Source organism: Falco rusticolus, chromosome 8 (genome assembly GCF_015220075.1).
Source record: "Falco rusticolus isolate bFalRus1 chromosome 8, bFalRus1.pri, whole genome shotgun sequence".
Taxonomy (NCBI): Eukaryota; Metazoa; Chordata; class Aves; order Falconiformes; family Falconidae; genus Falco; species Falco rusticolus.
In genome coordinates, this window is record NC_051194.1 from 50648679 (window position 1) to 50675934 (window position 27256).

The following is a 27256-nucleotide window of genomic DNA, read 5'->3' on the forward strand; positions in this document are numbered from 1 at the left end:
CCTCGCTACAGAATTTGGAAAGGTCTTGTACCCTCATGTGTTTGCCTGGCCTTTCAGAGGCAGTTTTGCCTGTTCCTCCCCTGCGCTCCAAACCAGCTAGCAAATGGCCTGCTCCAATTCAAAGGTGATGTGCTTAGGTTAATATTGGTGTGTCCTTCTGAGAGCACAGTACCATCCAAAAAACACTTCAAAGCTTGTTTTTCTGCAGGTCTGCCTTCAAAACATGAAGCAAACATGTCCTGCAGCAATGCCAATCACTGCTGCTTGAGAATATCCCTAAGTAATGGTCACACCCTCATTTCAAAGGCAATATATATGGGCCATTATCTGAGCAAATACAGTGCATGTCACTGCAAATCCATTGATGATGATGAATTCTGGTTACTGTTGAGTGCAGCCAGATATGGGATGGTGAGTAAGGGGTAAGAAATTAGCCCTTGAGCTTTGTGGGTTTTTACTCTGTAAACAGGTCAGAGTTTCATAAAAGCTTAAGCAAAATATGAAAAAGAAGAAAAGCTGGAAATGAGTCTCAGGGTAGAGATGGGGAAATAAGGAAGCAAGGAAAGAAGAAGGAATAACAAAACTAAAAAAGCATCCTTTGTGGGGAGGTGGAAATCAGATGAGATTTTTAAAAAGGAAAAAATTAAGGATTTGAATAGTGCCGGGGTCCCTCCACTGTCCCCAGCAGGGCTGGCAAGAGAAGCCTTGAAGAATACCCTCTCAACAGGGTGTTTCAGGAGTGTTCTGAGGCCACAGTGTACACACGTCCTCAGCATCAGTGACAGGTTCTTTTATTTATTCATTTTGTTCATGTTATGAAATAGAGGCAATGGAAGAAGCAATTTGTTTTCTTGGTCTTGATTCGGAATACCTCTACCATTAACTGCTTCCCCCCAACCTTTTCTGTAGTATTCACTTGTCAGGTTTGTCCATGTTCCCCAGGGTGAGATTTCTCCTCGTTTTATAATGAGGAACAGGACTTTCAGACCTTTCTGTGTGTAGCCACCAAAACCAATGTTACAGCCAGGCTCAGCAGCAGCAATGGCAATATGCAATAATAACCATCCCACGTGAGATCTAGATTTACTGCTCCTCTGTTTAGTTCATATAGTGCCTCAACAGCATGATCTGATTTGCTCTTTTCACGTAATCCATCATTAATTATCTGAGTAGGATGGGTTCTTCTGTAATGGATGGAGAAATGGTCTCCCCTACATTCAGAGTGCAGCTTCACTTTCTCCAGCTGCAGCGATGTCACTTATTTACCATTTTTATTTTAAACGTGGTTTGCTTTTTCAAGCATGAGGATTTGGGGGAGCAGTAATGCTTCCATTTGAAGTGTTACCTTTGAGGCTGCTTTTAAGCAGAGTGGGAACTAAGTAGCAGTTACTGGCTGCAGACCTCCAGCTCAGACCCACACCAGGAGGAGCGGGTGTTTCGGCAGCATGCACAGGCTGTCTCCTCCTCCATCTCAGGAAGCAGCAGTTGTGGCTGCCAGAGAAAGCTTTGGGGCTTGTAGGGGACAGCTGTGGCTCCCACATGGCTCCCATCAGTAGTGGCAGCAAAAGGAATAGGAGCTGTATTCTCGGCACTCTCCTTCCCCAGGGAGTTCAGGAGAGCAAGTAGGAGCAGCTCTTCGGGGAGGCAGAGTTGTTTCCAGGGCTTGTGGAAGGGAGTGGGGGTAGAGAGTTGCACACAGGCAGGGGCTGTCTCCCTCCCTCCCTTCCCGTGCATGAGAGGTGCAGGAGCTCTGCACCCTCTCCTCCCCAGTCTGATCTTCTCTTTGCAAATTGTCTTCCGCAATGTAAAACATTTTTGGTCCTTTCCTGCCCTCCTCCTCTATCCCCCCCGCCCCCCCCAGCCTATTGAAATCTTCCCTGCCTCCTGCTGAACCTTGCTATGCCATTGCTGAATTGCATTTTACCACCCCACAAATGAGAACAAAATAAACTACTTTATCTCGATCATTTGGGCAGCAAAATGCAGTTTGCTTGTGTTGCTGCAGATCTTTGAGCCAACTCTAGTCTGGATGCTTTTATCACTTTGCAATCTAATCTGCAGAATATCTCAGATCCTCTTGCACTGGAAGAAAAAATTTTTTAAGACAAAATAAAGAAAAGCCAGCTGTGTACTTGTGCATGCACAGACCCACAGTGATATACATGTACTCATATATCTGTATATGTACATGTATAATAAATAAAAAAATACTTATAACACTTGGAAGGTCCACACCTAACTTGCTAATGTCAGCTACAATTGATAGACAGCTAAGTCAGACTCTTTTTATAGTCCATTTCTAAAATGAAACCATAAATTTTAAAGCCAGTCTTCATCATTGCAGAGAAAAAAGCTTTTCTAGCCTATTGATGAAATATAACATTTGATAGGATTTATGAGGCCCAGATTCAGGAGGATCATTTGCAGAGCACTTAAAGCTCCTTTTTCCTGCCCTTTGCCTTCCCTCCTCCCAAATACACATACCAAAAAAAGCCATTAGTAATGAAAAATTATTAAGGAAGATTTTTTTTTTTTATTCCATACAAATGTCAATTTGAGAGATAGAAAGAGGAAGAAAACAGTGGCAGGGGTTCTTAAAGTAAAGGGGTCTAAGTAGAGCCAGGTTGATTATATGAGGGGAATACTGACTTTTACTAATAAATACACAGTATGATTATTTGCTGTAGTACAGTCATATGTAACGTGTGTGTGTATATGTATTTTTAATAGTACCGGATGGAATTTATTTTTTTAATCATATTGCGGTATTCACAAACCAGCCACATAAAGTTAAAAATAAAAATGATACCCAGCTTCTTGGTATCTTGATAAAGTTCCCTTCTGGCTTGTATTACTAGAGTGATAATTTCAGAGGAAAAACATCTTCTGTAACTTGTGATCACAGTATCTGTCAAATGGTAGGAAATGAAGAAAACTGCCAGACAGTGTCAGATTTATTAACAGCTCTACGAAAATCAAAATTAATGCATTTTCTCATCTTTGATGGGTTGAAATGTCCATGTGCTGTACTTACCTTAATGGACAAGCGAAGGAAGTAGCAGTCATCAATTAAGTCTCTCATTAGGCTGACTACAGCGTAATCTGGAGCACATGCAAGAGTACTACGTGCTTACCAGGCTGTACCTCAAAGGTGTTGTGGTTGTTAGGAAGTGCTCATCTCACGGATGCCGGGAGCAAACCAGCTTTGTGCTGCCTCCAGGAACATGCAGCCAGATCCTTGGACCAGGGAGCATGCAGTCCTACAGGAAAGGGAGGGGGACAGCTGTAGAAACCAGCCTGCGCCAGTTCTGTGAGGGGAGTTGCTGGCCTGACTTCCACTGGGAAACTGTATTTCCACCTGTTAATAACCAGTCGTCAGCCATTTGGGTTGAAAATGCCTATGTAGGAGGTGTGCTGAAGCTGAATTTTTATGGAACACCATGACAGCTGTTTGGGTTTTGGTGGTTTTTTTTTTTGGGGGGGGGGGGGGGCTGGAGGGACAAGATAAGGGGTCATTTTGTCTGTGTAAAAAGTAATAATAATAAGCATATGATTCTTTCAATAAGAAGCTGTAGTCTTCCCATACGCTGGAACGGGCGTTTTATATTTAGGAAGGGAACACAGCCTAGTCTTACACCAGACTGTGCCTTTTGCCACCCCTTGAACGTTGACAATTTGACTAAGTTATAAGATTTAGAGTACTTCCCACACACATGATAGAAACTTGGCTGCAGACTTCACCAAAAGTGCTTGTCCTGAACTGCCAGATCAGATCCTAGACATGTTTTTCCAGTAGTAGGTTCTCCTGGCTGCAGGACCAGAGAGGTCCTGGTGTGGGAACGATGAGGTGAGTGGGGCATGACCAGTGTCCCCTTGCCCTTATGTCCCACCTTCCAGGGAAGGAAAGGGTGAGCTGATGTGAATGCAAAATCCTACAAAACGCTGCAAAGGAGTGGGAAAAGAATTGGAACAGAGAAGAGGCAGAATTGCTGGAGCAGCTTAAGGGATGGGGAGAATAAAGAAGAGTGCTGGGTCAGGGCAGAGTTGTGGACAGTATGTGGGTGCTTCAGAGTAGGGAGAAGTTTACCAGTACTGCAAGTGTAATTCTCTGTTAGTGTGTTAGATGTGAACACACTTACTTGAACCAGTGCAGAAAGGAAGAAGTGCTGTTGGGTGTCCCACGCTGCCTGCAGTCTCGTCATTACTGGTAGGCTGCTTTGTGAAAAGCTTCTGGGAGCTGGGTCTGAAGGAGTGCTGCTGGAACGAGAGGTGCTGACCTAGGCATATCACAGAGGTGTTTCTGTATTAGAGCAGCCCATGGGACAGGGATGTGCTTGTAGATGTGGATAGCCAGTAAGTGGGTGGAGGAAACTGGCATCCTTGGCTGAAAGGTATGAAGAGAAAGACTTTCCGACATCAGGATGAGAACAGGGAATGAAGAAAGCAAGACAAAAACAGATGTGAAAGGGTTTGTAAGGTGTGTGTAAAGATGGTAGCTGAAACCATCTAAGAGTCATTCTCTAGAGACAGAGCTGGGCCTGAACCAGAACACTTTTCTGTAACATTTCTGGGATGTCCCAGCTAAATGCAGCGAGATAGGCTTGCCCTTGCCTCCTCCAGGTGAGATACACCAGGAAATGGTTGAGTATAACTTGAAGATTTCATTATTTCTTTTTCTCCTTTTTAATTCAATGTTTTTCAAAACAATTACTGAAAAAGAGTAGTGCTTACCTTCAGTCTTAAGTATCTGAAATTCAGCCCGGACTTCTCCAAGTAGAAAAGTGGGAGTAATTTCAGAGGTGCAGTGAAGCTGCAATCACAAGAAGGAGCTAGAAAAGCTGTGCATGTCTGGAAGCCCAGGAGCTTCCACTGCCTGCATAATAAAAAGTAATAAAGTTACACTGCTAACTTTTGGCCCCTGAGTTCAGAAATACTTCTCCGAAATGTGGTTCAGCTTATAAAGTGTTTAATTCTGTTGATGTGGAGCTTGTGATGAAAGCTAGTTGAAGGAACGTGCGCTCCCCAGTCCTTGCGAATGTGATCAAAACAACTGTGCTCCGAGGGACCCAGCTGCATGGAGGGTAGGTGCCCAAGGAGGGAGGCTGCTGGAAGGGTGGGCAGGGTGGCCTCGAAGGTGGCAGAACTTTGCAAAATCCATCAACCGCTTCAGCATCTGGCAGGATTTCTGTTGAGCAATAACCACAAGCTAAATTTGCCATATATAATTCCTGAGAGAAGCTAGTGGTAACTGTTGTTTTGACTTTTGAGCATGTTCCTGTGAAACTGCTCAGATCTGAGTTGTAGTTTGGAAATACTGCTGTATCAGAGAACTAAAATGAATTTACCTTCAGGGTTGTCCCCATGGTAAGATTGTCGTAAAATTTTTAGCCCCTTGCACTACTAAAGTGCAGAAAATATAATTAAGCCTGTTTCTCTTGCACATCTGTTAAATGCTTCAAGTGTCATTTTAGCATATATTCAGAAGTAGTGAACTTTGGATCATTATATTGGAGTTAGGATATTCCAAAGAGTGCGTGCGAGCGTGCATATGGATTATACTCCCCTCTGTGAGAAGGCCCACGTGTTGTAAGAGCCATTCGAGCATACTCAACAGTGCTTTCATTTTGCTGTGTGTTGCACTCGCAGCTAGTAAAATACATTAGAAATAATTTCATTTGTTGTCTTTGCTTTTCTTTTGCTTGTGGTTGGAACATTAAATGCTTTCCTTATAAGGCTTACATGCTTCACCTTGCATGTGCCAGTGGCTTAATAAGAACATCTGCTGTCTTTCTGTAGCAAATCTGATGATTTTTCTACGCACGTATATTTAGTTGTACATATAAATAGAATCCAGGCACTGTTAGATGCATATGAAAGTGTACGTCAGATTGAAATGGTAACATATGAGGTTTTCTGCAGTTCCATTTATGAAGTATCAAGTTAAAAACAAAACTGTGAAGTAGCCAGAAAACTTTATTTCTGCAGCCAAAGGCATATGCTTATACAGCCTACCCTAATTAGGTCTCTGATATATGCTTAGAATGGTCAGTATTTCATGGGTTGTATCTTTGTCTGCAAGTTGCTTTTTCATTAAAGTTGGGCTTTTACACAGTAGAATGTAGGAGAGCATTGCTCCAGATGTCTGGCTCCTTTCACCAGTTTTGTTGCTGTCTACAGCAAAATTTGAGTTTTAACTCTACAGTGCAAATTCCCTTTGAATCTTTGGATGCCCTTAAACAGCGTAGTATTGGAATATGTGTAAATGTCTACAAAGTACGGTGATTAGAGTGGCTGGTTTAAGAGGAGCTATAAAATGCTTCCAGCTGGAGTGCATTCTTGAGGTAAGCTCAAAATACACTCCAAATTGTCAGCACACTACTCAGGAAAAACACAAGAAACAAATCGTCTTTAGTGTGCTTTGCCTCCCCTAATGCACATAAGGATAGTGTAAATGGAAGCCAGTCAATTTTCAACGGTTTGTGTAAAATTGTCCCTAGGTTTTGCTTCTGTGCTTCAGCCTTTGTGAATTAATGCATCACACTGGGTTGTAAGTGTACCTGTGTGTACTTCTGTGGACATAATGTCGTCTATATTTCAGTAAGTATTGTGTATCTGTCTATTAATATTTATATGGAACTGAGAGCTTTGGTTCTTGCAATTTTTAATAAACATTGATGGTGTTACTAGTTTATACAGAGTATTCAATATGCTCCATCAAAATGGCAGCTCTAATTAGGTTCCTTGAATTAGCTAATGGATTTTGAGAAAGATAGCTTACAAAGCTCTTACAGCTGTCCAAGATATTCCTGCCATGGCAGAAAGACAAAAGGCCGCTGGAAGCTATAGACTTTAAAGCTTTAGAAATACAGCTGACAGTTAAAAAAGATAAATTACATTTGTATTTTTTTTCCCGTAAAAGTCCTAACACTGGATTAATGGTATTCTTGTAGTGACCATTCATTAAAAACAATGAAAAAAGCCAACTTTATAGTAAGGATGTATTTTGGCTGTGAGATTTGTGCTTTTCCCTGATGCTTTGCACATGGTATAAATTAAACCTTTTTTTTTCTGAGTTGAGGTTGAGATTTCTACCTCATTTCTACCAAGCCAGGTATTATAAAAACAAACTACATAGAGGATTAGTTGCTGCTACTCTGCCAGTGGCATAGATTTTGAATGTGTGTAACAAAGAGCAAGATATAGTCTCTAGTGGGAAACTTGGAGAGGTAATTCCTGGGAGAAAATGGATAGTTACTTTGGGCTTTGTAGTTTTCAACAAAATACATTTTAGAACATGGGCAGCAGCATCTACTGCGAGCAAATTCTTAGATCCTCAATTCTTCCCTCACAAGGGAGCACAGAAATTAAGACTGCACTGAATTGTCACCTTCTCTCCCTTCTGCCTTTGCTTTGTGTGTGCTAAAGGGAATTCCTGAGGGACTCTTGAATGGCTAATTCATTGGAAGTCTGTAAAGTACTTATTATTTCAGCTTTAGCGGTAAGTTTAATAAACTGTAGTGCAAAAGGCAATAGTCTGCAACTGAAAAAAAGCCTAGCAGCCAGTTGCAGGCAGGTGTGATAGCCATTAAGAAACAGAGCTACATTTCCACACAAGAGTTTAGCATTCAGCATTTGCTTTGTTGAATTGTAAAAGCTGCTGTAAATGGAGTTTGGAGGGCTGAAAATCTGCTCTGTGTTGATGTGACCTATCTATTGAATATATGCCAGCTGCTTTACATCAGTAAAGTAAAATACCCCCTCCCAAGCCATGTTGTAATACAAAGTGCCAAAAAAGGCATTTTAAATACTTTGCCGTGTAAATCCAGAAGAAATTACCTTGGAGAGAAGGCCCTCAATTATGCCTCACACGTGACTCCTGCGTGATGGATAAAAGGCATAATTGATATCATCTTTAGTGAAGAAACCAGAAACTGTTGCATTGTCTAGAGGCTACTGAAAATACCAGGAAAATCTGTTTTTCATTATTTTCATTGTGTATTGTTTATAGAGAGTTTGGTTGTTGTCAGCAGCCAAGTCCCTAATCTCCCTGCTTTCCTAGCCCTTCGGAGACACGTGCACATCTCAGATCAACAAGACAGCAGTAAACTGGTCACATGCCAGAAACAGGCATCGCCATTAACCAGCCTGAACTGTAAGGCATCTTTTTTTTATTAGTTAAAATTTGATGATTGCCTTCCTTGGTGAGGCACAATACATTGAGCAGAAAAAAAGGAAAAAATGTCTTTTCTTTGAAGTAAAGATGACAAGCTGGCTACAAACAAGAGAATGTCCCCTTTTTTTCTTTCCTTCCTACTTGATTGCAAATAACAAGTTTCTGTTAGAGTAGCACATACCGTATCCACTGTTACAGTGAAGTTAAACCTCAGTGTGCCTATTTTGTTTCCATAAAGCAACAAATTAGGCTAATACCTCCCATTATTTCTGGCCAGCTGTAGTCAACTGTAAGTTATAAAGGAGATGAGAAGTGGACTGGATTGGAAAGATGATGCTCATCTGAATGTCTAGGCCATCTGCCATGCCAAACAGGAAAAGGTGGTGTATGTCGTGTGAAAGGAGGGAAACGTAAAAGGATGCTTTATGTCAAGCCACCGAGAGATTTTTTTTTAAACAGTTTGGAAAAACTGAAAGTGATACAAATGTGTTGGTCTCAATCCTCAGATTGTTCTTCTGAGGCTTCTGTAAACATATTATGAGCTATTTGGGGAAAGAAAAGGTTAATGACACTGCTAATTCGTATCATGCAAGGTTTTCTTTCCTTCTTTCTTCCTAATGAGTCTGTAGGAACCTAGGAATATCATCTTCTCTCTTTCCACTAAGCTCCTAATGTCAAGAGGTCAGTAGTGATGTTACAGGGTCAGTAGGACTCAATTTACATCCAGACAAATGGTAGTCACGTGCTGCCCTAGGAGCCTTTGACCTTTTGGACAGACGTGGTTGTACTGCTTTTATGTTAGCCTAAAGAATTGAAAGGTGACAGTGTATGTGCCACTGAAGCGCAGTTACGACTTTTTTGTAAATTAGATTGACTCGAGGACTTTAGTATGCAAGTTCATATAAACTCCAGCATGCATAAATAGCTTCTTCAGTGTAGTTTGTTTTCTTGCAGTTCATTTGTGATTCTTGACTTTAGTTTATGTACATACGGATCAAGAGAAACATCCGTCTTAACGCTTCTCGTGTCAGCCCGTCCATACAGACCCTCTCAGGATAGTCCTGTCTAAATGCAACTGGGCTCAAAGTCTTCCTCCCAGTCACTTTGCACAGGTTTCCACATCAACTGGCCTACTGGAGCCCCTCTCCATTGATAAAGATGGTAATTGTGTATACATAGGGTATATTCCTGCCCAGAGCAAAAAGCAAGTGTTACAGAGACAAACAAAGCCATTTGCGTGGTTCCGCTAGCTAGAAATACATTGTTCTTAGGTTGGGTCCTCAGCGTGGCGTGTGTACAGCCAAAACCCAGGCTGGCTCTGGCTGAACATCAACGATGATTCCTGAGCCTGCAAGGCGGTATCAGTGATGTCAACAAGGTATTTCTGACAAGTCTTTCATTTCAGTATCACGCATTTACTCAAATGCATATGAAAACAACAAATGTTCATTTCTTCCTAAAGTCTCTTTCTTTTAGTGGTTGACAAAGATGAAAGCTGAAATATTGTAGAATTATGTTCTTATCATTGATTTTCTTTTTATCGCTTCCCACCATTCTTTTTATTCCCTCTTACTATTGAGGTTGCAGAGATACCTTCATAAGCCATGTAATACTTCAGGGTAGAAAGACAAGGGCTGGAACTAAAAGAGTAATGTACTCAAATATTTACTTGTTGTAACTTCAAAATGAAAGTTTTATCCTAAGTGAAAGATACTCTTACATGCTCTGTTGGACTCCCTTATACTGTATATCTTCGCAGACCACTGTGTTCCTTTCAGTATATAAAATTAGTTGTTTTATAGCAGAGTGTGAATGGAAGATTGTCCGTTCTCTTGAGTCTGTGAAACACGTTTTGTCTTGGATTTGTTTGTTAATGGAAAATTCCCTGAAAGAATAAAATTTTCTTTTTTCTTTTTTTTTCTTTTTTCTTTTTTTTTTTTTTTTACTTGGAAGCACTACTTGTTTGTTTGGAAGCTGACAGTCAGCTGGGTGAAATCAGTGTTTGAAAGAAGTGGCTGGCAAAAAAGCCCTGTGCAATATTAATGTGTTTAGGAAAACCACTGGAAACAAAATGTTTATTGCCTCTTTAAATGTATGTTTATATACAGCTTTAAGTGGTTCATCTTACTCTGTACATGCAACACTTGTTTTTAATTTTGTATTATCTAGAGAGCTGCAGTAAGAAGTCAGTAATCTAAAAAATGACATTTTTAACCTGAATGATTGAAATCCAGATTAGCAACTCGGAGGAAGAACAGAGGGGAGATTTTACTGTGCAAAACCTGAGCCATATGTATTAAAAACTGACAATTTTTTGATTCTTTGAGAAAAATAACTTGTCTGTCATATTGGCTATATGAGGTTATTACTGTGGTGTTTGTTCATCTATTTCTTCAGAGATGATGGGATGAAATTTCACAGCCATATTTTACATAATGTTAGAGATAGCTTGAAGCTAAGCTGTGCCAAATTATGGTTTCTTTTTTGTTTTGGGATGCCTATTCCATTCCAGCTGCTCCAGTTGAATGGCTGTTTCATAGCAGGTCCTTTTACAGTCACAGTGGGCAAGGTGGAACCTGTATAGTGCCTCTGATATATTCAGGCACAGGGCAGAAGACAGTGACTTCTGGCAGTTTATGTAGTTGGTAGTACAGCCCCAGCAGCGTCAGATAGAATGATTGCTCAAGCTTTTTTTAAATCTTTCACTCAGGCCAGAAGGCAGCTTTGGTTTGTAAGGATTGTATCTAGCAAAACTACAGAACGGCTGACAAGAATATGTGTTTTCCTCTTTTAAATGTTCATGTAAGATTATTTTAAAATTGTTTTCCTATTAAAAAAATAGTAATCCTTGCAGTGCGTGCAGCTTATTTGGAGAACTGTTGAACTTCTCTTGTTTGTGGCTTGGGATTTTGGGCAGGTTTTGTTACTGTTTGAAATCAGCATCTAAGTCTTTGCTAAACTCTTTGTAAAGTTTCTCAGAGATTTTTTTCCCCCTACGTAGACATTATTTTAAAACTTCCCCCAAAAGCATCAAGTTCTATCCAAGTATCAGCTGCTTCTGAATCAGTCTCCTTACATGTAGCACCGTTTTTGGAAATTGTTCTGAAGTCAGTCGCAAAATGCAGAGTGGATAGCTCTCTTAGTCTTGTCGTGACAGCAGAGAAGCCTGTGGGTAGATTAAATGTTAAAGTCTGGGTACGCGTGCCGGTGGAGGGGAATGGCAAGCGTGTGGTGGCACAGTTCTCTGAAGAACATATAGTGCAGGGAGCCATGTCAGGGAAGTGAGTTGTGCACAAAATTGTAGATATGATGGGGACTGTAATATTTATATCTCCTTAAGGAGGGAGCACTATGTTAAAAGTAAAGCTACTGTAAAAGAAATCTGTCTGCTATAGTTACTAGGCTTGGTGAATAGCTTCAGTAAGTCTCCTTAATATAAATTGACTTTGATTGGAGTATTGTTCTTATATTTCTTCTGTAAGTTCAGGTTCCTTTTCAGTATAGTCATGCATCTGAAACATTTGAACTGGTATTCATCTGCTGTTTCCCTGTCTGAGAACTGCTATCTGATCAAACCAATATTTTTTAATTATGTATTTATAGGCAGATGGGAGAATAGTTTGCAGTCAATGTATGATCTTCTCTGCAAATCTTGGAAAATTGTGTTGTTTTTTTTTAATATTGCCTTATCAGTTTCTTTTTTTTATTACTGATGACTTCATTCTGTTTGAATTCAATGCTTCAGTTTCTTTGGGGTAAACTAATAGATTATGTATGCGATATTTGCACAGTGCTGATTGAATTCATCTGGTGAGTTTGAATGTGGCTCATATATTCACATAATTGTCAGGAGCCAACTTGAAATTCAGAACTGTTTCATGAGCATTGCACAGGGCATCATATTCATCTCACATTACTTTTGTGGTAAGCTAGCATACAGCTTTTTCAAAAGCCAATGTCTTTTACATTTGTGCCTATAAACAGTGATGGGGAAGGAAAAAAAAAAACCTGTGGAGCTTTTAAACTGTTTCCTGAAAAAATGAAGCTGATGTACTGACCGACCCTCTTCCAACCATTCCCCCCACCTTTCTAACACATTCTGAACCTGCTGACTATTTTTGACCAGGCTTGACAGGTGATTCAATTTTCAAAAGATACTGGATCACTAAGCTTCATGAAAGTAAGCAGCCTGCGAGAGAGACCCAGATGAATGCCCTTGCTTGGGAGAAATGCTGCAGTGTAAACTCAGTCCCATTATCGGACACCAGAGAACCCACAGGAGAGAAGCACAGGAAATCAGACTTCATGGAGCTGCTTGTTTCCACAGAGATTATGCTTGTGTTTTCGCACTAATCCAGATGGATAACTTTCCATGTGCTGCTATCTTTCATTCAAATGTTCCTACTCATTCTCATGGTTAGGGTTTGTACTTTAATACGGCATGGCAGAGGTTTTCCAAAGAAAAAGCTGTCAGACCCAGTCTTTTAATATATATAATGAGCTTGATTTCTGCAACGCTGACGTCTGCTTGCTGGCTCGATAGGTTTAAGCAGAAGGAAGTTCACCTGCAGGAGATCTGCAGAACGGAGCTAAGGCTGCTGTAACTGCCTCTTACAATATATCAATCTCAGATTTCATTTTAAAAGGGGGGGGGAGGGGGGAACCAAACCTGTATGCTATTTTCAGATTACTTCTTCAGCCAAAATACCTGGAGGTAGAAAGTGGGTATGTGGCCATTAGGCCACTGGTGTCAGGTGCTAATACAGTTTGCACAGAGCTGCAGGGAGCCAGATCGGCTGGAGTCAGACTAGACCCCTTCCCTGTGTTTCAGCATTTCCCTCTCTTAGCTGGTGCTACTTGGGGTAATGATGTTGGCAGAGCAACAGGGCCAGTACTTTGGACTTTATCTGTATGTTAGCAGCCCTAATTAAACACTTTATCTGTACTTATAAGTAAAGGCAGGGGATTTCACAGGTATTGTATTGCTCATGAGCTGTGGACCAAACTTCACTGTTCTAAGTGATAGCCCCCATTAGCTAGACCTCAATTCCAGTGTTTTGCAAACTGGAAATGGTTTTCCACTATTTGACAAGAATTCATGCAAGAAATAGAGACATTTATCTGTGGCAAGATTCAAGGGGAAAAGGGGATGCACTTTTTCTTTGCTCAGTAGTCCAGAGAGTTTGTGCAAGCTTTCTGCACTGTCTTGGCAGATCATGAGAAAAATTTTGTATGCTCTGGAAGAGTTCAGTAAGTCAGCCAGAGAAGCTTGAAACCTCTGGGACTTCATAGGGTAGAGGGGCTGGATAACTTAGGATCCAAGGGAAGGCAAGTAATTTAAGTGATTTTTTTCATGGAAACCTACTGATGCTGCAAGTAAACATTTCCAGTCCTGGCTGCATATTCAGTTACATGTGCACCCTACATGGAATTTCCCTTCACTAGTAATTAATTTCCAAACAATCCAGATTGCTGTTAGATACTAGAAACTGCTTATTGTTGCACTCATAGGTTTATGTCCAATCTTTTGTATATGCTTTCCAAATGCAGTTTGCTATGCAAATCCTATAAAAGGCTTCCCTAGATTCGGGCATGACAGGCGTGACAAGATGCTCCACAGAGTCTGTCCTCATGTGAAGAAATCTGGATCTCTATAGCCCATTGTTGGTGGGGCAGAGTTGAGGTTGCAGATTATGAGACTGTGTGATGATGTGCTGCAATAACAATGGTCTGAGTTTAGGACTGGCCACAAATAAATTATGTGACAATTCCCCATGAATATCAGTAAATGCTACTGAGACATACAGTCAGTATTCACCCCAGTGCTGACTAGAGCGGGGCTGGAAATAGCTGCAGGAAACTGAATTTATTCGTGTCAAATGTGGCTGTATTCTTTTTCATTCTTAGGCATTTATCCTTCCAGGTATAGCTTGAGCTTCCACATTAGTACAAGTCCACTGTAAGGTTTTGGAAGGCTCACCAGGGTCAAAATCTGCAAAGACGGGCATGTGTTTAACTTGATAAACTAAGCAACTCCACTAGTTTTACCATGGCAGTTTGCAGTGTGTGCAGTTTAGCATACAAGTGAGTCTTTGAGGATTAATAAATAGATTACTGTTTAATTACCACTTTAAAAAATAGTGTCAAGATTTGATGGTACACTTTCCTGTCTCTCTTGCCTCCCATATATTTTTGTGGCTGATGTCTGAGTTCTTTGTTTAACTGGGAGGGAGGCTGATTTTTGTGAGATAAAACTTCTTTCTGTGCTTCTCTGTGAATATAGTTTATTCTTTACCTTGAACAAATGTAATTTTAGGGTAATTTCACATTTAGCGTGGGAGCAAAAGGAAACTTTTTTTTTTGCCAGCTTATCATCATCATCATTATTATTATTAAAATATGATAGCCATTTATAGCTGCTCATAGGAATGTTAAAAGTTTCCTTGTACTCCCCCATCTGTCTGCATCCATCTGTTGTCTCTTGTCTGGTACTGGAATTGTTAAGTTCTTGGACAGGGACAGCCTTTTTTAAAAATGGGGATCAAGTTCACAATTAGTAGCTTTATTATTACAAGAAAGCTAGACTAAGGGTGATAATGGGCCATGAGCACTATGCAAATCAGGAGATTCAAACATTCATAATCCATTTGTCTCAAGTGTGGCAATTCTGTGTTTGCGCTCATATGGGTACCTGGTAAATGTTAGGTATGTGTGTACATATGAGTTTTATTTAGCATTTTTTATTTTTCTCAGTGGCTGCGCAGGTGGTGGGAATGCTGATCGTATCCAGAAGTTACGGAAGGAGTACCATCAGGCCAGGCGAGAAGGCTTACCTTTCTACGAGGACGATGAAGGAAGAACACAGCCATCTGATTATGACCAGCATTGGGTGGGTACACAGTGTGATGCAAAGTGCTTTTGCAGCATTCAGGGTTAGCAGAAGGTGCTTATTTGTTTGTGTTTTCCAGAAATCCTATGTCATCTTAACATGAATTTGGGAGGCTGGTAGAAATGGAGAAATCCTTAATGCCAGCCCACCAAAGAAAACATTGATAATATGGAAACTTGGCTAAGAATAACTTGCCTGTTCACTCTGTTTGATTTAGGCCTGGGTTTCCTCTCTGTAGGCACAAGATACGCAGTCACTGCCAAACTTGTCACGTGTGGTAGCATCAAGGCTTTTCAGCAGGATTTATGGTACTCTGGCAGTTCATTCAATGACTCCCTGGGTTATCAAGAGCATTAGAAGAGCAGACTCTCACTGTGCTTAGCTGTAAAGCAAGTGGGAGGAAACTGAGGCATGTGTGCTCCTACCCTTCGTTCTGCACACCAGACAGTAGCAATCTGGCCTTGATACATCCTGAGTAACTTCTATAAAATGAAAAATGGAATAATTTGCCTCTCTCCCATTAAAAGATCTTGAAATATTCTACCAACACTATAGAACTGTTACAGACATGTTGTATTCCCTGTTTTACATCTAGGAGTCACACTAAACAGGGAAGTATTATCTACCCCACTACTGAAGAGTAAGCTATGGTAGAACCAGCAATTAAATCAACAGTGCCAGATTTTTTAATGCTTTAAAAAAATGCAACAGCTGTAATCTATGGGATAACAACTGTGGTACTTAAGAGCTCCACCTGAGCAGGTTTCAAAGTTGGACTCTGTCTCTTTAGAAGTAATTATAATCAACCAGCATTCAAAAATGTAACTTTGATAAGATGCAATTTATGCTAAATTTGAAATTTTAGTTTAAAAAGAGGCAGAATTATGTTAAAATCTTAAGAATCTAAATACACCTGAAGTCTGAACTAACATTGTTAATGTCCTCCAATGTTAATGTCCTCCAAACAATCAGTGTGAATGCTGAAGTGAAATCTTCAATGATTGGGGTTGTAGTCAAAAAAAATCCTGTGTGAGACTAGATTTTATTGCAATCACAGAGAGATAGACTTAAAAGGGGTGTTTTTACATAAATTATCATATATATTTGTTCATTAACCCAAAAAAAGTTGTTATATATATTATTCTGATTCAGTTACCAAAGTGTTGCTCACCTTCAGCAGAATAGCTCTTTTCTTAGAACAGTTAACTTTCATCTACTCTCTTAAAGTTTGTGACTCAAATTTGGGACTCTGTAGCTGCCATTCTTCTGAATAGCCTTTGTAAACTAAAATGAGAATATGCATCAAATGTGTCTTTCTGTTGAAATTGTATGGCGTGAGTGTCTTGACAGAGGTCCTAGACCAGGCCAGTGGTACCTCTTCAGCAGCCTGAGGATTTCTACTGCTTATCTGAAACTGGTAAAGCTTTATTAATCCTCAGAGGAGGTTGAGATTTATGGTCCAGTGTAGTTTCCTAAGATTCACAAAGGTTTCTTCTAGATAATCCTTTCTAAGCCTTTCCTATTAGGTATAATGCCCAGAGATTACTGATTTCCAAAGCTTTGCTTTTTCTGTGAGGCAAGTTGTCCTTAATCAAAGCAACTGAAATGGAGCTTTAAGTATCACAATCTTGAAGTGATTAATAGTAGTGACACCAGGATTGTTTTTTGGGTTGTGTCCTTCCAGTGCAGAATATTTTTAACTGTTCTTGTGAGGAATGGCAGTCTGCTCAAAAAACAGAGTTTACCTTGAGGGCTTTAACACTCTGAAGTTTGTTGCTGCAGCAGTTCCTCTTGTTGAAGTGGTTTACAAATTTCAGAGACTTCTGGTCTCCTCACTGCAACAAGATCATCCATTGATCCATCCAGCCTTGCATTCCTAGGCACTGTCTTTCAGTCTGGAAAATACTGTGGCCACAGCTTGCTCTTTTTTGACTCCTGGCTGAAATTTCTACTCTTACATGTAGTTTTACCCTTAAAATACATATGTTACATCAATCCATTCAGACAGAAAAGAAGGAACAAAAATAGAACCAAATACTAAAAGGAAAACAAATGTCTCAAAGCATCTTGCCAGGAAAATCCTCAAGGTATTTTTTAAGCCATGTAGTCTTTCCCACCTTGGGCTGCTGACCCTCAGCAGTGCTGTGGTAACACAGATTGAACAACAGCTGATTTTTCCCACCTTTACTCATCAGTGAAGAGACATGCTGATGACTAATTGCATAATTGTAAATAAATAAAACTCACTCGAATCTTCAGGATGGCAGGTCTTTCTTTAAGGAGTTGACAGACAGCTGAGGAGGAGGAAAACCTTCTGGTATAAGTTTTCTTCCTTCCGGCAGGAGGTTATTGCACCAGGGAAGCTGCATCCTGAAAGGAGATGCTGGGTCTCCCTACATATTTTTAATACTCAATTAGTTCTTTTTATACTTTTGTCAGTCAGCTGTTTTACCTAAGCCAGCTTTCCTATAAGATAACTTTCTAATGCACAGCAGCTGCTGTAATCACTTCCCACCATCTCATGAAACATGCAGATAAGTTGGGAAATAACAGAGGATAATTTGAGAAGACGCTATCCCGTCGCAAATCAACAGCTTCAGAAATGGACCCTGGGTCTTGTCTTCCAAAAAGTATCTGAGAACTCATGAGGCAAATTTCTATCTGATAAAGCTGACATTGACGAGTGGCCTTTAGCTGACACTGTAATGGGACAGAATTTCTAATAGAAGGGGTATTTCTAACAATCTACTTTTTTTAATGTGGGATAAATCAAGTTAAAGTGCAGAGCCGGCTGAAAAGCTAGCATTGTGAGGGAAAATGATCTCATGACAGGCAATTGGGATCCATAAATGTTTTAAAAATAAGGTCAAAAATCCATTTTAAATAGGCCTGCTATTCTCTCATCATCCATTCCTCCCCCCTGCATCCATTTTCCAATTCTCCTCTGTTCTTCTCATCTGTTGCTGGATGAATTTTTCGCTCTCTTGCACCTTCATTCTGCTCTCCCTTCCCCACAGTCTGTTCTTTTTCTTTTTGTAAGTAACTGAATAATTCAGTTTAGTGTGTCTCCATAAACAGACACATGTATACAGCACTGTCTGTGCTATAGAGCCAGATCCTTTGAAATTCTTTTCCAGTTCCTTTATGCTTTGGTTTGTTGTTGAGTTTTGCATCCTTTGGGCTGCTCCCCACCCCTGCCCCCACCCCTCTTTCAGATTTATAACTAGGATAAGTGGATAAGCCAAATTCTATAGGGTAGATCACAAGGCGTAAAGTAAGTGTCAGCTAACCAACCAAAGGACGGGCTGATGATAAGTATAAACATTGTCTAGGAAAATGAATGCCTGTTATTAGCAGTGTAATGGGAGATTACTCTAAAATTTTCTGATGACTAGGGTATATTGGGGAGTATCAGTTCAAGACAGAGTCTAGGCATGTGCATACATCCTCATGTCTTAGTGGGACATCAGTCAAAGTGCTCATAAACATATGCTATGCAAACCTAATCCTACAGAAAGAGGCATAATATGTTTATGTAGTATTATCATATACTGCAGTATCAGTCAGACCTTGAGAGAGCTATGTAAGCAATAAGCTGCAAGAACTTAGTCTCCCTAGGAGCTGGAGGGTTTTTTTCGTGGGGCACTTTTTCAGGGCTTTAGAGTCACAGACTAATAGCAGATCATGAGAAACAGCAAAAGAGCTGTCAAGACAAAGCCATGAAGTTAGCATCTGTACTTGTATTTAAGGGCATTTAAATAATGAGGAATTAATCATCTATTTGAGGATTTACTTGGATTGTCTTACAGACTTTGTACAAATCCAGTTACTTAGAACATCAGTTCTTTCCTTCAGGGTGGCAGAGAATCCTTGAAACTCTATCTTTTTAATGTGCATCCAATGACTGCATGTGACACCTGCCATAGTGCAAATAGTTCTTCACCTGTTAGTGACTATATCAGCTTCACTGTACTGAACCTTATGTTAACTGGTTCTAAAAGCCATTTCCTTACTCGCAGATCAGATTTGCAAGCTGATAAATAACCTAAAGATACACGAAAACCTGTCTGGATACTAGCTGTGAGCATTCAGATTGAAACAAATCTGTAATGTACTGAGTTTTGTCAGTTCCCAGTTGCAAGTATGAAAGAAGAATCATGCCTGTCTGTGTTAAAGGCCAAGTACTTTATTGTATGTCTGGCAGGAGTCCAAGCCTAAAAATCAACCAGAACAAAAAAAGGAGCGTTAAGAACTGCATTATTTTTCCATAATGTGTCAAAGGGTTCTATGCTTGCTTCAGGATGAATAAGGAGCTGTTTGTACTTTTCATGATCAATTAGTTCCAGGTTCAGATGTTGCATTTCAAATAGGTTAAGTTCCCAAAATGCACAGACATTTGTGTTGGACCATGGTTAGAAACCAAAATTCCAACTTCTAGAATAATAACATTCCTGTCTTCTAGTGCAATGGGAGAAGCTGACAATTTTATGTACTATGTGAAACCGTATAGCAGAAACTGCTGTGAATTCCAGACTTTCTGAGCCCACAGACTATTAGTAGAAAACAATGAATATTTTTTTTTTAAAAAGTTAACTTACTTGAAGTATAGCTGCTTTTAAAACCATGGGTCAGAAGTATTTGTGTGTAAGTGGTTAAAATATTAATTAAGATAATATCTAAAACGTTTTATTAGATTGTATGATTGACTCACCAATCAATAATTTATGGTCACTACTTATCTCTATATAATGAAGGTTTCAGATTGGGATGTTTTCTAAAGAGCTGTTCAAACTAAGCAGAAGGATTTTGAAATTTACAGGCTGGCTTTTGGGGGGAAATTATTTTGGAGAAATCCCTGCCAAACCTCATGTGAAAAATAAACAACTCCAAATGGCACATGCAAGGAAAGCCAAATTCAATTCCATTAATACTAGTAATAAAGAGTGACTCTTATAAGTTGTTTGGAGTCATTCCTACTTACACAAAGGTTGAATTTGGCACAGATTATTTGAACCAGAGGGGAGTCTGATATGCTCATGTCTTCATGCTAACACTATGTACACACTCTTATTTACCAAGGGAAACAGTTGTGGTGCCATATGTCATCTTATCAAAGCCCACTGGTACTGTTTATATCCTACAATATTATTTGAATTCCAGAAATATATCATGCCATCTATTTCACAAGGTACCTCATCACACAGCTGCTTTTTGTTGTATTTCAATGCAGGGAGGTGATTCTGAGGAGGGCAAACACTAAGCCATTTCTCTGATTTCATATTAGTAGTTGAAGGAAATCAAACAAAAACATGTGGTGCTGCCAGGCTGTGGCTGTCCTTGCAGGCTCACAGCACTGAGAGGTTCCACGTTAACACATGTGCCAGTGGTCATGTCCCTTAGAGTTAGGAGAGGTTCTTCTGATGTGGCCCAAACGGAGAACTTGAGTGGGGCATCACAGAGATTGTGACAGCTGCCAGAGATCATGTTGATGTGATATGAAGGGTCCTAGAGGTTTTATGTTGTAAATGTTTTTCCAAATTTGCCAATATGCTTAGGTAGGTAAGAAACAGACCTTTAACTGGTAATTATATTGATGAGGGGAGTTTGTGAACAGGTAATCCATGCTATACAGTATGCTAAACAGTTACTACATTTGTCCACATAGACAGGCCACAGCTCTGCAGCTTTTATCCTTCGGAGCACAGTTGGATGGACACAGAAACAGCCTTTTCAGAGCTAGGCTGTAATCTGGCTTCACTGCAGTGCTGAGTAGCACGGTAGCTGGGTCTTTGCAATTTGCTTCGGTTTTGGCAAGTTTCTGCAAGTACAGGCTTTAAGTTTTCTGTCTGCTTGTTGATTGCTCCACAGATAGGTGACTCTGTGGCCGCTTTCCCCTGAGCACACGTGCACGGGCTGCCACATCTCAGGCCATCATCGCACGGGGAAGGTGGGAGAGGATTGAGGTTTTAACACCAAGCTTTGCCATGTAATGTTGATAAAGCTAATACTGTGCACTTTGAACCTTCCCTTACTCTCAGTGATACGTACTTCTCCATGACAGCTTTGTCCTGGCCCCTAGCAAGTCAGTGCCCCACATACCATAGAATCAAATACAGCTGCTCATGGGTCTGACTACAAGGCAGGGAAAAAAGTAGGTTTCCTTTTAAAATTGACCTCCTCTTCCTCAGGCCATTAGTAAGAGGCCTGCTTCGACTTCTAGAAAGGGGCCCTGGTTACAACAACACTCATTTTTTAATCACAAGACAAGTCTGTAATGCCATTGAAATTCATGTCTGAAGCTAAGCATGCGCTTGGGTATTTATTAGATCAGGCCTGAAATCAGGCCTCAGGCTTGACCCCTGCTTAGGCACAAGCTTTTTCCTTTACTACCAGGTATCTGGTGCATTTATCAAATACATGCTGACACAGCTGACTTCTTTCTGAATTCTCACAGCTTAATTTCTCTGGGTTATGTTCTTGTTCAGCGTGCTGCTGATTAAAAAGAAACCTTGTCCCTGAAAAATACTGATGATCCCCAGAATTGCCTAGCTGCTGTTGTCCCAGATGGCACCCTGTTCCCTAAAGATGCTGGTCACTGTCCAGCTTTGCCTGCTAGGGATAACATCCCACTAAAACAAAGAGCAGTTTTGACAAAGCACTGCAAAATTTGTCCATTTAACATAATGGAAAGCAGAATGACCTTTGTGAGGCAAACAGCAATGGTTGCCCAGCATGTGCAGAGCAGGGTCGAGCTTGAAACAAGCTGGGTCAAGCAATACAGCAGTGTCATTGAGGCTGTTACAGAGTACAGATCTTTTATTTGTTATAGTTAAGTACGTGACAGAAGACAACTGAAATAATGGACTTCTGATTACTTTTGATTTCTGGATTGAGTTCCTCTATTGTATATCTGTGCAGCGCTTCTCATTATTGCAGCATAAGAGCTGAGGTGGAGGCCTTGGGTGGTATTGAGTTTTGCTGAAGTTCCTCACTGCAAAATGTATTAGCAGAACTGCTTGTTAAATTTCCTCCTAGGCGCAGTTTCAGCAGTCAGGGTGTCAGTGCTCTGGCTACATTGTTGTCTTGCAGTTAAAAAACACTAAAAAGTTCAAGGTTTCTTCACAGCCAAGGTGTGAAAAGTAATTAGAATGTATCACTGGGTGCTGGGTATAAGCAATTATCTATGAATATATAAAGGCTCTATTTTTCTCAACAAACAGGCGACATTGTTATAATTATTTAAAATGAAAAAGAAAGTCACTGACTCAGACATGGAGAGATTGGGCAGATAACTTTATTAGTTCCCAGTCTAAGGTCTGTAGTGCAGATGCTAATCTAATATCAAGACTGCATTTAAATAAAGTACAAAATATGGGAAAAGAGAACTCCATTTACCCTGTAAAGCTGGTGCTCTACGTGAGTTTAGCTTTTCTGCTCAGGGCCAGCTCTTTCCAACTTTCAACCTCAGCTCTAGCTATTCATGAACAGGGAAAAGGAGCACTAGCGCCTTCTTTCTTGCTCAGTACAGGATCCGTCTGGAACACATTCCTTCTATCAAATGTGCTGAGTTTTGAGAAGTTCTGAAAAAGTTAGTAATCAATTTAATTTTTGTTTGCATTTGGGTTTTGTTTTTTTCAACCTTTAACATTCTTGCTTAGTTTAGTAGATTGAATCTGTAAGCAGGAATTTCCCAATGCAGAAGGGAGTCTTATAAAATACTGGCACTGTCCAACCTGATCTGAAGAGTTTATTTTTATTTGATTATTTTGTTTTTAGTGGTTTTGACACACTTGCTCTGCATCTGTATTAACAATAAGAAAGCAAGAGCAACAAATACTGCTGTCTGTGTTTTTGCTGCTTTTTCCTCATCAAAGGGCCTGGCTGCTGTGTTAAGTGTCATGTTGCCCAATATTATTAGAGCCATTCCAACTGAACTGTATGTCATAAGTCGTGTATGACAGGAGATACTGAGTCTTCTGTAACCCAGGTGATACTGGGATAACTGCCTTCCGAGAAGAAATATGAGGTTTGGCCCTACTGCCTCCAAAGGGGGTCCTGCTGCTCAGGGCAGATGATATGTGAATATTCCAGTGTCACAGAGTAGCATAGATGTCATATAGTAGCATATAAAATTCAACATATATATGTTGTGGATGCTTATTACTGAGCAAGAGGATAATTACTGATATCTCTTCTAAAATGCAGTCTGGTCACCAGTTCTAGAGATTTTTCTGGGTTTAGCCCATTCATCTGTTTTCTTAGTAGGCTGGAAGTAATGATTGTCAAAATTATGACTGCAAAGGATGCACTGCTGTGTTAGGAAGACCAATGCTCATGTGGCAACAAATAATGGCAGTGACTCTCAAGGAGTATGGACCCTGGGGAAGCCTGGAACAGCTATGTGTTTTACACCATCAGGTTCCCAAGAAAAGTCAGAATAGCAGATACCTAGAGTGAAATTATGGCTTTGAAGTTGTGTTATACCTCAAAACAAAGTGAACAAATTGGGATTCTGAAAAGATCCAAAAGTTTCTTGTATCATAGTAAGCATGGTTATATCAAATCATATTCTGTACTTCGCAATTTAAGGATAACTCCTTCAGGATTAGATAAAATTTTATAATTTGTAATACATGCCTGTGCCTTCCATCCCTGGTCTGCCATCATCAAAACAAAGTCATTCTGACAATCTAAATTCAGTCTTTCCTGTGGAATGATTATAGGGGAATTTAGTAAAATACTATGTAGTGGTACCCACCAGTGGATCAGTATTAACATTTCCATTTGCATTTGAAGCTAATTTTCAAAGTATTTCTCTTAATTTGCTAGGAAGATACCTGTCAAGTTAGCAATTAAACTGTAATTTGGTCACTGAGGTGTTTACACAGATTAATAGATCTCTCTCTTAAGCTTATGCTCCTGGGTTTGAAATAATAGCTATGCTATGTGGTAGCATGACCCCACTTGAGTTTCACACACACATGCACAAAATCAAATTCCATCACATTTTAATGCAAATTTTACCTTTGCAAATGATGGCCTGAAAAGAATGAGTTTCCATGGTAACCTTAGGGAACACATAACCTGTTTATCATAACTTCTCCATGAAGCAAGACAGGGGGTGGGGAACAAGCTTTGATGTCAGCTGTATTTTTCTGTAGACAGCATTCTGCTGTAGCACGTATAGAGAATTAACCAAAATGCTTGCATACTGTCCTAAATAAACTTTTTTTTCCTTTCTTAGAAACAGAAGCAGTCATATGGAATAACATAGGAGGGAGCTACAATAGGCAGTATTCAAAACCATTAACTGAACTTTCAGCCCCTGTCTATCGTTTGACAACTGGGTCAACATTTTGAAAGACCAATCACAAATTAATACTTAAAACAGATCTCTTCCATCACTTAATCTATCCTTACTTTCCCTCCATGCTTTACATTTGGCCCTCAGGTATCCGTGCTGCCTTTCAAAGGCACTTCTAAGTTTTCTGTTTTCTTGTTCTTCCACTTCACTGCTTAAAGTACTGTTTGAAAAATGCCTTGAAATATCTCTGAACTCCTACATTGTGGAGCTACCACAGAAAAGAATATATTGATTATACTTCACATTCAGTGCTGACTTTCAGAGTTGAGGTGGTGGCTTCTGAAGCTGCTATTAGCAAGGAGTGAGTTTGATGGCAGCAAGCATCTGCAAGGATGTATTTTTTCTGCAGATGCACAGTAACTCCTGGCTAAAGGAAAGTATGTCTCAACGTTTTTTTAAGGTCATTAGGAGTAAGGAACAGATGTTGAGGTTTTTCAGAATGCTGCTTTGAAGTGCCATTTAGGAGTCAACTGACAAGACTGACCCTATAGGCAGTGATTTTGGGGACTGAAACACAGAGGAACCATTGCCCACAGTTACCCATCTGGTATCCATCTGGTACCAGCAAACAACAGACAGTACCAAATCTCAGAGAAACTGTACCAACTGCTAAACTGGTATCAGCAAGCGAAGAAGGTCACCACCCAACAGCAGTTGCAAGCAGTAGAAACAATGTCTGTAACATTTACAGACTGGTATCTGAAGATCTGGAGGAACCTGATGCCATAACATATGGAAAGCAATTCCTTTCTCTAAGCCTGCTTATGCTGATGTTGTTTGCTCAGTATTAATCCAGGTTTGGACTTTTTTTTGTTGCTGCTGTTAACCATATTGAATTTGCAGGATGGAGAGCTTTTATCATGATGCCACTGAGAGAGCACTGCCTTAGTGGCATCTATGTTTAACAAGATTAAGGTGGATTTAAAACCCCGTGCCACAGACTAACCACTCAAATTCTAGAAGTACTGTTCCAGAGTGGTGTCAAATCACAGTGGAAGGAGTTGAGGTTACCTTTTAATTCTGTGATGATTTACTCTGCTGTTTTTCTTTGATGTGAAGTATTCTTCACCCCTGCTGTGGCAGGGGGGTGTTTCCCAATTTTATTGCCATCTTCTTCCTCTCCCCTTGGTTCATTTTCCCACTTCTTCCACCTTTTTCTTCTTTTGAAACAGTGTGCTGGTTTGTACAGTAGCTAAGTGTTTAGAATGTAATAATACAACAGTGAGAGATTTACTGCCTGTAGGCGCTACCCCTTCTACTCTTGAGGACCTCCAGCAAGGCATGATTTTATAGACAATGAAAGGCTCACTCTCCCCTGTGAAGCTGCCTGCCTGCAGGAAGCTTTTCACTGTCTATTTCCACTACTTGCTCTGCAATTTAGTTCCATGCCCTGCTATTTCCCCTTCCCCTCCCTCTTTCCTTTCCTGACATACACATGCATAGACCCCCTGTGCACACATTCAGCACCAAAACCAGATGTAGGTAGATACGGCAAAATAGCAATATCTCAATGTGTGCGTTAAAAACCTCAAAAATACCATAGACATTTTTGTCTTGTCATCCTCATCACAAATGGAAATATTGATCTGTCCCCTGTTTGCTTTCCAGGTACTGACACTGTCATTTTATTTTCCCTAAAAAGAACACAAGCTCATAGCTGGGCTGCAAAGCGTGGCCATTACACCCTGGCATTGATGCCAAGAACTCTGCTGACTTAGCTAGAGAAAGATGCTGAAAGCCCATGACTTTGAGAGAAAATTCAATTCCATTTACTTCATACAGTGTGTCTCATGAAGTATTTCAAAATGCTTTATATCAGGAGATAACATAATGAGAAAATGCTTTAGAGAACTGGGTATTCAGATAGCCAGACAAAATGACACACAACAATGAACTGGAGTAAAAGAGAAGACAACTGTCATTTAAAAGCAGTAATCATTTGGATAAGTAGTCTGGTAAACTAATTACAGTGAGAAAAGGAGCAAAGAATGCAAAACTGGGAGGAACAAGAAGCAGTTTAGTTTCAAACAAGCTAATGCAGAGGACTGGTTTCGGGGGGGGGGGGGGGAAGAATTGTGCACAGTATTGTAGAACAACTGCAGATGTGCTTTAGAAATGTATTTACATGTATTTATTATGTATGCTGTATATTGCATCACAAACGTATCTCAGTGACAAGTTAAGTTATTCCCTCCAGTGGCTGGGAAGAGATTAATTACATTGGCCTGGTTCAGTGGAAGAGCAATTGAAATGCCCCTTTAGCTGGAAAGAATCAATGCTGATGGGTACTGAGGATTTTTTGGTTTGCTGCTTTTAAATGTTGCTCTCAGCTCAAGGGCCTCTGTTTGCTTCTACTCTGAGAATAGGTTTGCAAGTGAGGGTGTTGCAAATCTGGTGCTCATTAAAGACAATTAAGAGGTAGAATTAACCAAAACATATTATATGACTAATGGAAAAAGAAGCCACCCACAGAGACAGACACAGGCCAGGAAATTATCTCATTTTGCATGGTCACAGGAAACCATAGTCCTCCAGCACCAGGGATCAGGGGCTCTTGGAGCTAGGGTTCAGAAAGCAGAATATTATCTTTGTGGGGCTGTGCAAACTTGGCAGTTTTGGCTTCACCTCCATCTTTGCTATTTTCTCTCTGCTTAGTGTTGCAAGATGCAGCAAATGCTGAGAGCTTGTTTTCTACTAAGCTAAGGCAATTGCCATGTTTTTAAACTGTTATGGGAACAGCCTGTTTCCCTTTTAAAGTTCCCATCTGTGTTTGTATTTCCCTCAGTCTATTGCCTTTATAGAGAATTTTCCGCTCTCTCTAAATCTAAAC

At 40.2% G+C, this 27256-nt stretch overlaps 1 protein-coding gene across 1 annotated transcript in view; it reads left to right on the forward strand.

The window, feature by feature from the left end:
• PARD3B (par-3 family cell polarity regulator beta) overlaps window positions 1-27256 on the forward strand; it is a 413185-nt gene that overhangs the window by 346545 nt on the left and 39384 nt on the right. The window contains exon 21 of the mRNA XM_037397959.1: window positions 14927-15062. Within this exon, the coding sequence (XP_037253856.1) occupies window positions 14927-15062 (136 nt within the window). The remainder of the gene's footprint in view (window positions 1-14926; window positions 15063-27256) is intronic.